This window comes from Passer domesticus, unplaced genomic scaffold (genome assembly GCF_036417665.1).
Source record: "Passer domesticus isolate bPasDom1 unplaced genomic scaffold, bPasDom1.hap1 HAP1_SCAFFOLD_44, whole genome shotgun sequence".
Classification (NCBI taxonomy): domain Eukaryota; kingdom Metazoa; phylum Chordata; class Aves; order Passeriformes; family Passeridae; genus Passer; species Passer domesticus.
Genome location: NW_026990160.1, coordinates 2,347,556 through 2,359,768, shown reverse-complemented (window position 1 = coordinate 2,359,768; position 12,213 = coordinate 2,347,556). Strand labels below are relative to the sequence as shown.

The 12,213-nt window shown below is 55.3% G+C and overlaps 2 protein-coding genes across 3 annotated transcripts in view; one reads left to right on the top strand and one right to left on the bottom strand.

Annotated features, from left to right (window-relative positions):
- LOC135292737 (uncharacterized) overlaps window positions 1-12,213 on the top strand; it is a 102,045-nt gene that overhangs the window by 50,590 nt on the left and 39,242 nt on the right. The gene's annotated exons all lie outside the window — the stretch shown is intronic.
- LOC135292744 (uncharacterized) lies at window positions 1,315-6,004 on the bottom strand. 2 transcript variants are annotated; one of them, XM_064406842.1, is made up of 9 exons: window positions 5,666-6,004; window positions 5,507-5,578; window positions 5,321-5,419; window positions 4,760-4,867; window positions 4,028-4,099; window positions 3,331-3,402; window positions 2,911-3,024; window positions 2,117-2,282; window positions 1,315-1,586 (listed from the first exon to the last, which is right to left on the bottom strand). In XM_064406842.1, the coding sequence occupies exons 3-9, from the start codon at window positions 5,346-5,348 to the stop codon at window positions 1,448-1,450; spliced, it is 699 nt and encodes a 232-aa protein (XP_064262912.1). In that variant the 5' UTR covers window positions 5,349-5,419; window positions 5,507-5,578; window positions 5,666-6,004; the 3' UTR covers window positions 1,315-1,447. The 2 variants fall into 2 exon arrangements, with proteins under 2 accessions (XP_064262912.1, XP_064262911.1); XM_064406841.1 differs by having other exon boundaries at window positions 5,507-6,004.

The following is a 12,213-nucleotide window of genomic DNA, read 5'->3' as shown; positions in this document are numbered from 1 at the left end:
CACGAGCCAACAAGTGACTTAAGTGGAGTCTAAGGATGGGAGCATAGTCCCATACCTGCTTGGACCTTTTTGTTTCTCACCCTAACCTAAAAAGATACTGATTAAAGAGACACCCCGGGTTTTTAAACAAACAAGCTAGGACTCTACGACTCTCCCGTGAGGACAGAGTCCCCAGCTCTGTCTGCAGACCAGCGGACAAAGCTGCATCATCCTCCTCCTTCGTGCCACGCCTGGGAGCAACGGCGGTGTGGGTGCGACCTGTCAATTTCTCCCCACCTGAGCTGATTCTTATTAATAAAGACATTAAAAAGGAGAAAGATCTCCTGCCCATTTATTTCACTGCACACCTTGGGAGAGATCCCAAACCCTCTGCATGCCTCACACAGGATTCCAAATCCCTTGCATGACTTGAAGTGGACCCCAGTGCCCTCCATGCCTCAGAGGAAACCTAAAATATCCCTGGGTGTGCCACAAGGGACCCCAGCCCCTCGTGCACCTTAGGGGGACTCCAAAGCCCCCACGTGCCCTACAGGAAAGTCCAAGCCAGCTACGCCGAGTGTTTTGACCTGGAAATAAAGTCTGGTTGCACCTGGGTTGTTGTGTCTCTGGGGCTGCTCGCCAGCCCTGTCGGACCCTGAGGCCACACAGCCCTTCCCTTCCCTTCCCTTCCCTTCCCTTCCCTTCCCTTCCCTTCCCTTCCCTTCCCTTCCCTTCCCTTCCCTTCCCTTCCCTTCCCTTCCCTTCCCTTCCCTTCCCTTCCCTTCCCTTCCCTTCCCTTCCCTTCCCTTCCCTTCCCTTCCCTTCCCTTCCCTTCCCTTCCCTTCCCTTCCCTTCCCTTCCCTTCCCTTCCCTTCCCTTCCCTTCCCTTCCCTTCCCTTCCCTTCCCTTCCCTTCCCTTCCCTTCCTTCTGGCCCTTGCTGAGAGCAGCAGACCCTGTGCAGCACCCTGCATTGGTGATGGCCCATCAATTAGGTCCTATCAAGTGTGTTAATTAGGGAGAAGCTTTGTTTTGCCTGCTGACATTGCTGGTCAGGCTGTGTCCCTGGAGATACTCTTGATGGCTTCCCTCTTTTCCTGGGCATGGCACTGGAGGAGGTCTGGGCCCAGATGATCCCATGGAAGGAAATGTCCCTCAGCCCAGGGACGCTCAGCATGGGCTGCCCCATCCCCTCGGGGCCCCACCGCTGGTCGCAGCAGCCCCTGCCTGGCTCCTGCCTGCCCACACCATGCCCATCCCCAGCTGCACCTGGGCACGGAGCTCAGCCAGTGCTGGTGCCAGGTGGGCTTTGCTGCTACTGCCATCAGAGACTGGGGTGACAGCTCCATCTCTTTATTACAAGGGAAGAGGTGATTTTGGAAGCTCTCAGACAGTGCTAACTTGAGCACTTCTAAATCCTGTTCTAGGGCTTTCACCTTCAGCCCTGCATGGAGTGCTGGGCCTGTCGCCTCAAAGCACCACAGGGGTTGGAGGGGCAAATATACACTCATCAGACTCATCATCAGACTCAGAGCTGCTGCTATTGCTCTTCTGGCTGTAGAGGTCTCGTGACCAGCCACTAGCTTTCAGCTTTTCTTCAAGGTGGTGCCTGTGAAGAGAGGAGGTGGCTGAGGCCCCAGCTGCCAGTGGCACACAGGGACCCTCGTGCACAGCAGGGCCCAGAGCTGGCAAGGCTCCCCAGCACGGCTGGAGCTGCTGGCACAGCTGGGCCCAGCTGGACAGCTGCCCCTCAAGGCCCCGGCCAGCAGGGCACGGCTCTGGGCAGGGTCCCTGGCCAGGAGCGGGCCCCAGAGCGCCTCTGCCTTTCAAGGGCAACCTCGGCCCTGCTCTTTCTCCTCCCCACCTCCCTCTGCCTCTGCCCCGTGCCCCTGGGGCTGCTCTTGGCCAGGCAGCCTCAGTGGGAGCCAGCACTGGCTGCAGCCCCAGCGGGGCCCCCAGGACAAGGCCCAGCAATTGAGAGGCCAATGGAAGCACTGGGCAGCAGCAGAACCCTCAGTAGAGTTATTTGGAGAACCATGGACTGGCCACAACTCCACTGCAATCTCGCTGGGAATGTTCCCTGTCTGCAGTAGACTTTCAAAAGAAGCTGTTTGAGGGGGAGAGCAACAAAACATTCACCGTCTTCTCTTCCAGGAATACCAGATTCCAATGCAGCACAACGTGAAGACAAGCTCCCCACCAGCCACAATGGCCATTAACTCCAACAAACAGCGAGTTCCCTGACACAAATCGCTTCTGAGGCCCTTCTGGGCATCGGGAACACGTGTTGTGCTGCCGGCTACATCTGTGGGAGCAATGGGGAGCGTGAGCGCGTGCTGTGCTGCACTGCTGAGCTGGCAGCACGGTGGATACGGGCAGGACGTTCTCTGTTTCCCCCAGAGCTGGGGCCTGCAGGCACCTTGCCGGCCCTTGGCACAGGCTGTGCCACCCAACAAAGCCCAGCAGGCTGGGAGGAGAGCCCGGGGGCAGCGCAGCTGCTTGGGCAGTGGCTGCTGCCAGGGACACGGGCCAAAGCCACTCCTGAGCAGCCACTGCCACCCCTGGCCCTCCCTGCCCCGTGACAGCTCCCCCAGCCCCAGGGGACAGGCTCAGGCCCTGTCAGGACCCAGCACAGCCCCTGCTCAGTCGGGAGCCAGGTCTGGCTCTGGCCCTGGGCTGGCAGCAGGGCTCCCGCTCGGGGCTGCTCCTGTGCCTTGGGCCTCTGGGCACTCAGGGCCAGCTCCGCAGCAGCTGCAGCGCCAGGGACGTTGCTGCACCTGTCTCGTTTCCCTGGGGCTCTGAACGAGCTCCAGAGGCCTGGAAGCCCAGGCACCTCCAGCTTTGGCTGCTGCCAGGCTGGGCAAGGGCAGGCCCTGGGGGAAGAGGTGCTGCCACACAGCCCCGGCCAGGGCTGAGCCTGGCACAGCAATTACCTGCTGTGCCTGTGCCCGTGTCTGGCTTTGCCTTCTTTCCTGCAGCAGGGGCTGCCAATGAGCCACTGCTTCTCCCTAGGTGTTCCTCTATCTGCACAGCCTTTTGGTCCATCACTTGAGAAACATAAAACAACAGCTGGATCAGATGGAACAATTCACCATTTCTTTGGTGCCATCTTCAGGGCAGCCTGATAATCAAAAATGGGGATAAGATTCACAAAATATCTGGGCTTTTGGGGCTGGGCCAGGGCCCTCCCTCCTCCAAACAACTGGTAGTGCTGAGCATAAATTGTGAGGGGCAAGCGTAGGATGAGTCAAACACGTGCATTGTTTTGTGCTGTCACCTGCAGCTCTGTCTCGCTGGCCAAGTTTTGGGCTCATGAGCTGGCAGCTCTCCTAGGGAGGAAAGCCTTGACTTACCTTCACCATCTCCCAGAGGCTCAGTCCTGGACATGGGTTGGGAAGCCAGATCATTTTCACCAACCGAGTTAGCTGCAAAGAAAGCCAGGAGGCAACAGCTCCTGTGACCCTGCTGAAGATTCTCCTTCAGGCCCGAGTGGCAGTGAGGGCACCTGGGTGATTGGTGCCCTCCAAAGCACTCCCTCAGCTCTGCCTTCCACTCTGGAGCAGGGGCAGGGGGACCTCGTGCCTGCAGTGGCCCCACACTGGGATGGAAGGAGCCCCTTGCAGGGCAGTTGGGGCAGAAAGGACTCCCTGGAGCTGCCAGCAGCTCTAAACCCAGACCCGGGCAGGGCCAGGGCTTGGCAGTGGCAGCAGGAGCAGCTCAGGCTCCGTGGGGCTGGCAAAGGAGCTGCCAAAGGCTCAGCCCCGGGGCACAGCCCTGGGCCCGGCCCCTTCCCTCTCTGCTCTTCTCCCTGGCTGCACAGAGCACATGGAAGGACACACTGGCATTGCACACAGGAGGAAGATTGAAAGCTAAATGCTCCTTCCTCCCACTGACAGTGATCCTGTGGGATCCCTCAGAGCTCCAGAAGGGAGCAGGGGAAGATTTCCAGATTACTTTAACCCTGAGATTATGTGAAAGGGAAATGTAGCATGAGCAAGCTCTTGCACATTGACATTGATTATTCTGTCAGGAAAGTCACATTGAACTTGCCTTCGGCATCCTCCAAGGACTTAAAATGGTTATGCACCAGGACTTCCAAATAATCCATATCAGGATCCCAATCTAGAAGGGAGCAGAGATCAGAACGATATCAGTTGCATGCTGGGATCCCCTTCTGCCACAGAAAACTGGGCACTACAAGGGGGTCGGGTAAGACCGTGGGAGCCAGATGTGAATGGACATGGCCAAAGCTGTCCAGGGGCCTGGGGAGCTCTGGACTGGCTCCTGATTACCCTCCACACTCTTTCCCTGCCCTCAGCAACATCCCAGGGAGGGGTGGCTGGAGCAGCACAGGGCCCCGAGGCTCTCTCCCTCACACACAGAGGAAATCCTCCCTAAAGCCCTGGGGAAAACTGCAGCAGGCAGTGCCACAGCTATCCATCCCTACCTCCCTCCCTCTGTCCCTCCTGCCCTCCTTCTGTGGGGACACCCCCCAGATCCCAAGGGCAAACAGCCAGGCCCTCTCAGGACACACTGGAACCTTGCTCTCCCTCTCTGTCCTTTCCCCACCGTGGGCACCCCGTGCAGTCGCTCCCAGGTTTCAGGACATGTCTCCCATGGAGGGACCCCAGCAGGACTGCTCAGGACCCAAGTGCCCTGAGCCTGCTCGGGATAATTCCCCTGGGCTGTGCCTGACTTGTCCAGGCTGTGCCCGCACTGCCAAGCAGCAGAGAGGGCAGCTCAAGCCTCAGCAGGGCTCAGGCCCAGAGGCACAGCAATTACCTCCTGTGCCTGTGCCTGGCATGGCATCCCTTTCTGCAGCCGAGACTGGCACGGAACCACTGCTTCCTCTGGGGAGTGCTTCCATCTGCACAGGCTCTACTTTCATTTCTGGGGAAAGGAAGAGGGACAGCTGGATCAGATGGAGGTACTCCCCATTGGATAGGTGTCATCTTCAGGTGGGAATGCTTGTCGAAGTCATGGATAGGCTTCAGGAAATCAGATGGGCTTTGGGGTCTCTCCCTAAAACCCTTCCTCCTCCAAACAGTTGTGTCTCCTGATCTCCCTGGACACCAGGAAATTGTGGGGAATCTCAGGGTGAGCATGTCCTGTTGTGCAATTGGAGCTGCCTGTGAGCTAATGCCCAATGCCTTCCTGCAGGGGCTGGGCAGAAGCTGCAGCCAGGCCAGGCTGGGAAGCAGCCCTGCAGGGCGTGAATGCAGCAGCGGGGCAGCGAGGCTGCCATGGATCCCTTCCCGCTGTGCCGGGCACGGCGTGTCCAGATGTGCAGCCAAAGCCCCTGGCTGCTGTGTGCCAGGGGAAGCATGAGGGAAATGCACCCACCACGGCGTCTCTCCAGATCATTCAGCATCTGGTCCACAAGTTCAGAAGGCGTCAGGGATTCATTTTCTCCTTTAGCGTGGGTCTGTCCTGTTGGAGGACCTTAAGAGAAAGCACTTTGATTTCCCAGGAATGGATCCCACAAAAGCAGGGCTCAGCCTGTGGGGTCAGCAGGGACACACTACTCACCCCTGCCATGGTAATCGGGCTTGTGTACTTCATCCAGCCCAGGAGCTGGAAAATTCCCCTCGGCAGACACATCTGTAACACAACACCCACAGAAGCTTCTGTCACCTGGTTCTTGCCAGATTGTCAATTACTATTCTATGGTAAATATAGATATCTTACCTGGATCCAATCTATCTTCCAGCCAAGGTGCCAGAAAAACATTTCTAGCATCCCAATCTACAAGGGAGCACAGATCAGAATCATTTCTGTGGTATCAACTGACAGAATGAGAGGACACAGTCCTAAGCTTGCCAAGAGAAATATACGCTGGATATTAGGAAAAAGCATTTTACAGAAAGTGTGGTGAAGTACTGGAACAGTTTGCCCGGGGAGGTGGTGGAGTTATCATTCCTGGATGTGTTTTAAAAAAGACTGGAAGTGGCACTCCATGCCATAGTGTAGTTGAGGTTTTAGGGATGGGTTGGACTTGATGATCTTGATGGTCTCTTCGAACCCAGTGATTCCGTGATTCCGTAATTCATAGTGTGCTGGGATCCCCTTCCGTCTTAGGGAACTGGGCACTGCAGGGGGCTGGGTAAGGCCATGGGAGTCAGATGTGAATGGACATGGCCAAAGCTGCACAGGGGCCTGGGGAGCTCTGGGCTGGCTCCTGGTCACTCTCCAACCTCTTTGCAGGCCCTTTGCAACATCTCTGGAGGGGTGGCTGGAGTAGCCCAGGGCCCGTGGGGTCTCTCTCCCTCACACACAGAGAAAACCATCCCCAGCGCTTCCCAGGGAGCAGGGAGCGCTGTGCCGGGAAAGGGCAGCCAGGCTGCCGGCTCACCTGCTCCCTGCGCTTGCAGCGGAGCAGCCTGGGCAGCCCTGGCAGGCAGGGCCACGGCCAGGAGCAGCAGGAGTAGGAGGCGCAGAGCAAGGGCCATGCTGCCTTGCCCTCTGCCAGTCCCACAGCTCTTGCTGCCACCGCTGTCCCGACACCGCTGTCCCAACGTCAGCACCGCAGCTGCCACCGCCGCTGCTGCCGCAACAGTTGTGCTCAGGGACTGATGCTGGCTCCTTGTGCTGCTGTGCAACCACGGGGCTCTGGCACCTCTGGCACTTCTGTGACCTCAGGGCCTGCTGAGAGCTCAGCCTGCTGTGACCCCAGAGCCCTGCTGTGACCTCATGGCCTCAGCTGTACCCCCAGAGTGTGCGCCTGTCTGCATGAATGGACTGCCCTGATTGTAAATGTTGTGCTTCATCAAAGGGCCATTCCTCAGTGAAACCTTATTTTTCACCTACTGACATTGCTGGTCAGGCTGTGTCTCTGGAGGAGCTCAGAATTCATACAGAATTCACAGAATGACCAGGTTGGAAGAGACCTTCAATATCATCCAGTCCAACCCATGTCCCAACACCACAACTAAACCATGGCACTGAGTGTCACATTCAGTCTTTCTTTTAAACCCATCCAGGGATGGTGACTCCACCACCTCCCCTGGCAGGCCATTCCAGAATTTTATCACTCTTTCTGTGGAAAACATTTTCCTAATATCCAACCTACATTTCCCTTGATGCAGCTTGAGACTGTGTCCTCTGGTTCTGTCAGAGCTGCCTGGAGAAAGAAACCAACCCCACTTGACTACAACTACCCTTCAGGGAGCTGTGGAGTGATAAGGTCACCTCGGACTCTCCTTTTCTCCAGGGTAAACACCCCCAGCTCTCTCAGTCATTCCTCACCAGGGCTTGTGCTCCCAGCCCCTCACCATCCTCGTTGCCCCCTCTGGATGTGCTCGAGCGACTCAATGTCCTTCCCAATCTGATGGCCCAGAACTGGACACAGCACTCGAGGTGCGGCCTCACCAGTGCCAAGAACAGGGACAGAATGACCTCCCTGCTCCTGCTGGCCACGCTGTTCCTGACACAGGCCATGAGCCATTGTCCTCCTTGGCCACCAGGCCACACTGCTGGCTCATGTTCAGCTGGCTGTGACCGGTGCCCCCAGGTCCCTTTCTGCCTGGCCACTGTCCAGCCACACTATCCCCAGCCTAGAACACTGCAGGTGCTTCTCGTGGCCAAAGTGCAGCACTGGGCACTTGCACCTACTGAGCTTCATCCCACTGGACTCTGCCCATCGCTCCAACCATTCCAGGTCTCCCTGCAGAGCCCTCCTACCTTCCGACAGATCAACACACTCTCCCAGCTTAGTGTTGTCTGCAGATTTGCTAATGAAAGACTCAATCCCCTCATCCATGTTGTCAATAAAAGCATTGACCAGAGCTGGCCCCAGCACAGAGCCCGCAGGGACACCACTGGTGACTGGCTGCCAGCTGGGTGCAGCACCGTTCACCAGCCCTCTCTGGGCCAGCCATCCAGCCAGTTCTGAGTCCAGCAAAGAGTGTTCCTCTCCCGGCCCTGGGCTGCAGCTTTTCCAGGAGCGTGCTGTGGAAGACAGTGCAAAGGCCTTTCTGCAGTCCAAATAGACACATCCACAGCCTTTCCTGCATCCACCAGGCAGGTCACTTGCTCATGAAAGGAGATCAGGTTGGTCGGACACGACCTACCCCTCCTAAACCCCTGCTGGCTGGGTCTGATATCCTGGCCATCCTGCAAGTGCTGTGTGATGGCACTCAGTATAAACTGTTCCATCACCTTACTGGGTACTGAGGTCAGACTGACTGGCCTATGATTACCAGGATCCTCCTTCCCACCCTTGTTGTACGTGGGTGTCACATTGGGCAGCTTCCAGTCATCTGGAACCTCACCAGTGAGCCAGGACTGCTGATAAATGATGGAGAGCGGCTTCACCAGCTCATCTGCCAGCTCCCTCATCACCCTGGGGTGGATCCCATCTGGCCCCATAGATTTAGGAACATCCAAGCAGCTCAGCAGTTCTCTGGCTGCCTCCTCTTGGCTAACAGGGGGCCCATTCTGCTCCCTGACACCATCTACCAGCCCAGCAGGACACTTGTCCTGAGGACAAGTTGTCTTCCTACTAAAGACTGAGGCAAAGAAGGTGTTCAGCGCCTCTGCCTTGTCCTCATCTGCAGTTCCTAAGTTCCCTCCCACATCAAACAAAGAACAAAGGTTGGTCTAACCCTTCCTTTTATGGGTGATATATTTGAAATACATTTTTTTATTATCAGAACAGAAGTCGCCATTTACAGAAGTCGCCATTTAAATTTCAAACTGAGCTTTGGCCTCCCTAATTTTTTTTTTTCCTACGTGCTCTAGCAGCTCCTTTAAAAACTTCCTGAGAGACTTGACCCTCCTTCCAAAGATGACACATCCTCTTTTTATTCCTAAATTCCTCCAAAGCCTCCTTGCCCATCCAGGCTGGGCGTTTGCCTCATTGACTCATCCTTTGGCACCCAGGGACAGACTGTTCCTGTGCCCTCAAGATCTCTGTTTTGAAGCATGCCCACCTTTCCTGGACTCCTTGGTTTTTAAGGGCTGCTTGCCAAGGAACTCTCTGAAGAAGTCTCCTAAACAGGCCAAAGTCTGCCCTCTGAAAGTCATGTGTAAAAGTCTTATTGATGTTCCTCCTGTTTTCACAAAATACCAAGAATTCTTGATACATTGGTGTTCCCCTGTCTGAGACATAACATACAACAGACCACTCGTGTTTCCTCAGAAAAACAGCCTTATTTATTGTCTGGAGTGTTCTTTTATAGCCCATTCAAATCTCCTGGGCCGAGACAGCTCATTGGTCTATCTGTGTGCCCCCAGACTCTGAACCAAGACAATGTCTGCATCCTAGGAGAGTTCCCACTGCATGTGAGCTTCTGTCAGTCAGACACAGAGGCTAGTTCATGGAGCTGAGCTGGACTGCTTCTTAGAACTTGATTAATGCTGACTACAGATCAGCTTGCAATGCAACAAATTCTATCATTTCATGATCACTGTGCCCCAAGCGTCCTCCAGCCACCACATGTCCCCCCAGCCCACCTCTATCTGCAAACAGCAGATCTAACATAGTCCCTCCCCTGCTGGGCTCACCCACCAGCTGCAACCAACACTTGTCCTCCACACACTCCACAAATTTCCTGGGCTGCTTTTTTTCTGTTGTATTAAGTTCCCAGCAGATGTCTGGCAAGTTGAAGTCACCTACAAGAACAAGGGCTGATGATCCTGAAACATCCTCTAGCTGTTTATAGAATGAGCTGTCCACCACTTCTTCCAGGTTGGGTGGATGATAGCAGACTCCCAGTAGGATGTCAGCCTTGTTGGCCTTCCCCCTAATGCTCACCCATAGGCATTTCACCTCATCATCATTAATTTCAATATCCATGGTGTCCAAAGCCTCCCTAATATAAAGAGCCACGCCTCCACCTCTTCTCCCTTTCCTGTCTCTCCTGAAGAGCTTGTAGCCATCCAGTGTAGTGCTCCAGCCATGTGAGGCATCCCACCACGTTTCTGTGATGGCAATGACATCACAGCTCTGCTGCTGGACCATGGCCTTCAGCTCTTGCTGTTTGTTACCCATGCTGTGTGCACTGCTATCCATGCACCTCAGCTGGGCTGCTGATTTCATCCCTAACTCAGGCTTACCACCCTTGGGCCTGCTTCCAGACAGCCCAGCCGCATCCCGTTCCCTCTTCAAACCTACTTTAAAGCCCTCTCAACAAGTTCTGCAAGCTCATCAGCTAAAAACCTTCTGCCCTTAACAGAGAGCTGGAGCCCATCTGGTTCCAGCAGGCCAGGTGCCATCAAAGCTGCACCATGATCAAAGAATCCAAAATTCTGCCAATGACACCAGCCCTTGAGCCACTTGTTGATGATATGAGCTCTCCTATTGCTTTCACCATTTTTCTCAGCCACCAAAGGGACTGAGGAAAAAACTACCTGTGTCCCTGTCCTATCAACCACTTGTCCCTGTGCCCTAAAGTCCCTTTCAATGGTCCTGACACTCCTCTTCTCAATCTCATCACTGCCAGCCGGGAGTTTCAACAGTGGATAATAATCAGAGGACTGAATCAGCCCAGGAAGTCCCTCAGGAATATCCTGCACCTGGGCCCCAGGGAGGCATCAGACCTCTCTGTGGGGTGGGTCCAGTTGACATGGGGCCCTCTGTTCCCCTCAGAAGGGAGTCACCCACCACGATTACCCTTCTCTCCTTTTTGATGTTAGAGCTGGCAATCCAAGTTACAGATTAATCATAATTAGGAGGCTCTCCGGACAGATAATTTTCTTCTTGATCATTTGGCTGACTCTCTAGATCCAGGGGCTCATACCTTTTCTGAAGGGGCCCCTGGCTAGGGGACGGGGGTTGGGACGAATTTTTATCATAACCTCCCTTTGCAGGGACCATTTCCACTCCCCTTCATCTACCAGGTGTCCTTCTCTTGCCTGACAGTGTGCGGCATAGGAGTCCTGTGACTCTTGCTGGGCCTTCCGTAAGGATGGAAGGGCTGAACTCCACCAATCTATTTCCCTTTCACTTTCCCTGATACTCCTTAGTCTTTAAACTTCCTCCCTAAGCTCAGCCACCAGTGAAAGGAGATCATTCACCTGTTCACACCGCAGGCAGCTTTTCTCCGCACTGCCCCCTGAAACCACTGCTAAGCTCAAACACTCTGCATAGGAATGGGTCAGGACAGATACATCCTTTTTGGAGGGTTCCACCTAGTTACATGCACTTGTACAAACTACAGTTTTCGATTGCGTAAAAGCCATTACTACCAGAAAGTCCAAAGCCAAGCAACCAAACACTGCAAACAACACACAGTAAACCTCCCTAGCAAGAAAACCTGCAACCCTGCCTGCTTGCCCTGCCTGTGCAAGCTGCCTCGTGAATTGTCCCTCAGAGACATGCCATGGCCCTGTTTGCCCACTCCTGTTTGCCGTAAACCCTAGAGGCCTCTTTTAATCCGCTGGCTAACCAAGGAGGGAGGAAGCTGCACCCCATCCCTGCGTAACTCACAGGCTCTTGATGGCTTCCCTCTTTTCCTGGGCATGCCACTGGAGGAGGTCCAGGCCCAGATGGTCCCAGGGAAGGAAATGTCCCTCAGCCCAGGGACGCTCAGCATGGGCTGCCCCATCCTCCCCGGGGACCCGCCACTGGTCACAGCAGCCCCTGCCTGGCTCCTGCCTGCCCACACCGTGGCCATCCACAGCTGTCCCTGGGCACGGAACTCAGCCAGTGCTAATCCTGGCTGGGCTTTGCTGCTGCTACCACTCGGACACTGGGGTGACAGCTCCATCTCTTTAGTGCAAGAGAAGAGCTGGGCCAAGCCCTGCCCACCTTCAGTAGGGGCCAGAGAGCAGGGCCAGTGCCTTCAGGGGGAGAGGACCTTGTCTGGCTGGAGGCAGCATCTGCACAGCAACAAGCTGTTAAAGCAGCTGGGACAGGGACATCGGGCATGGGCATGGAGATGTGCGATGCAATTAGAGGTCCAGTTCTCCCTTAGGTGTTTGGCAGGACATATGAAGGGAGAAAGATACAACTGTGAAAGAGGCCATGGCAAGTGACACAGTGAACAGAGGCTCTGCTATACCTATCATGCACTGCTTGTGCCCATCCTGCAAGCAGAAAATCATTGGGATTCATCAAAGTGGAATCAGGGCATTTGTTCCTGTCTTGCTTTGAACTTCTACAAGATCCGTGGGGAGAGTGAGCCCGTGCTGTGCTGCACTGCTGAGCTGGCAGCACAGTGGATACAGGCAGGACGTTCTCTGTTTCCCCCAGAGCTGGGGCCTGCAGGCACCTTGCCAGCCCTTGGCACAGGCTG

What these genes read in the sequence shown, in the direction of transcription:
- LOC135292744 (XM_064406841.1), bottom strand. Translation starts at nt 5,348, where the DNA reads ATGCTGAATGATCTGGAGAGACGCCGTG. An exon ending in TGATCTGGAGAGACGCCGTG is followed by an intron (nt 4,868 to 5,320) that starts GTGGGTGCATTT and finishes TCCTTTCCCCAG; the next exon opens with AAATGAAAGTAGAGCCTGTG. An exon ending in GTCCTTGGAGGATGCCGAAG is followed by an intron (nt 3,403 to 4,027) that starts GCAAGTTCAATG and finishes CTTTCTTTGCAG; the next exon opens with CTAACTCGGTTGGTGAAAAT.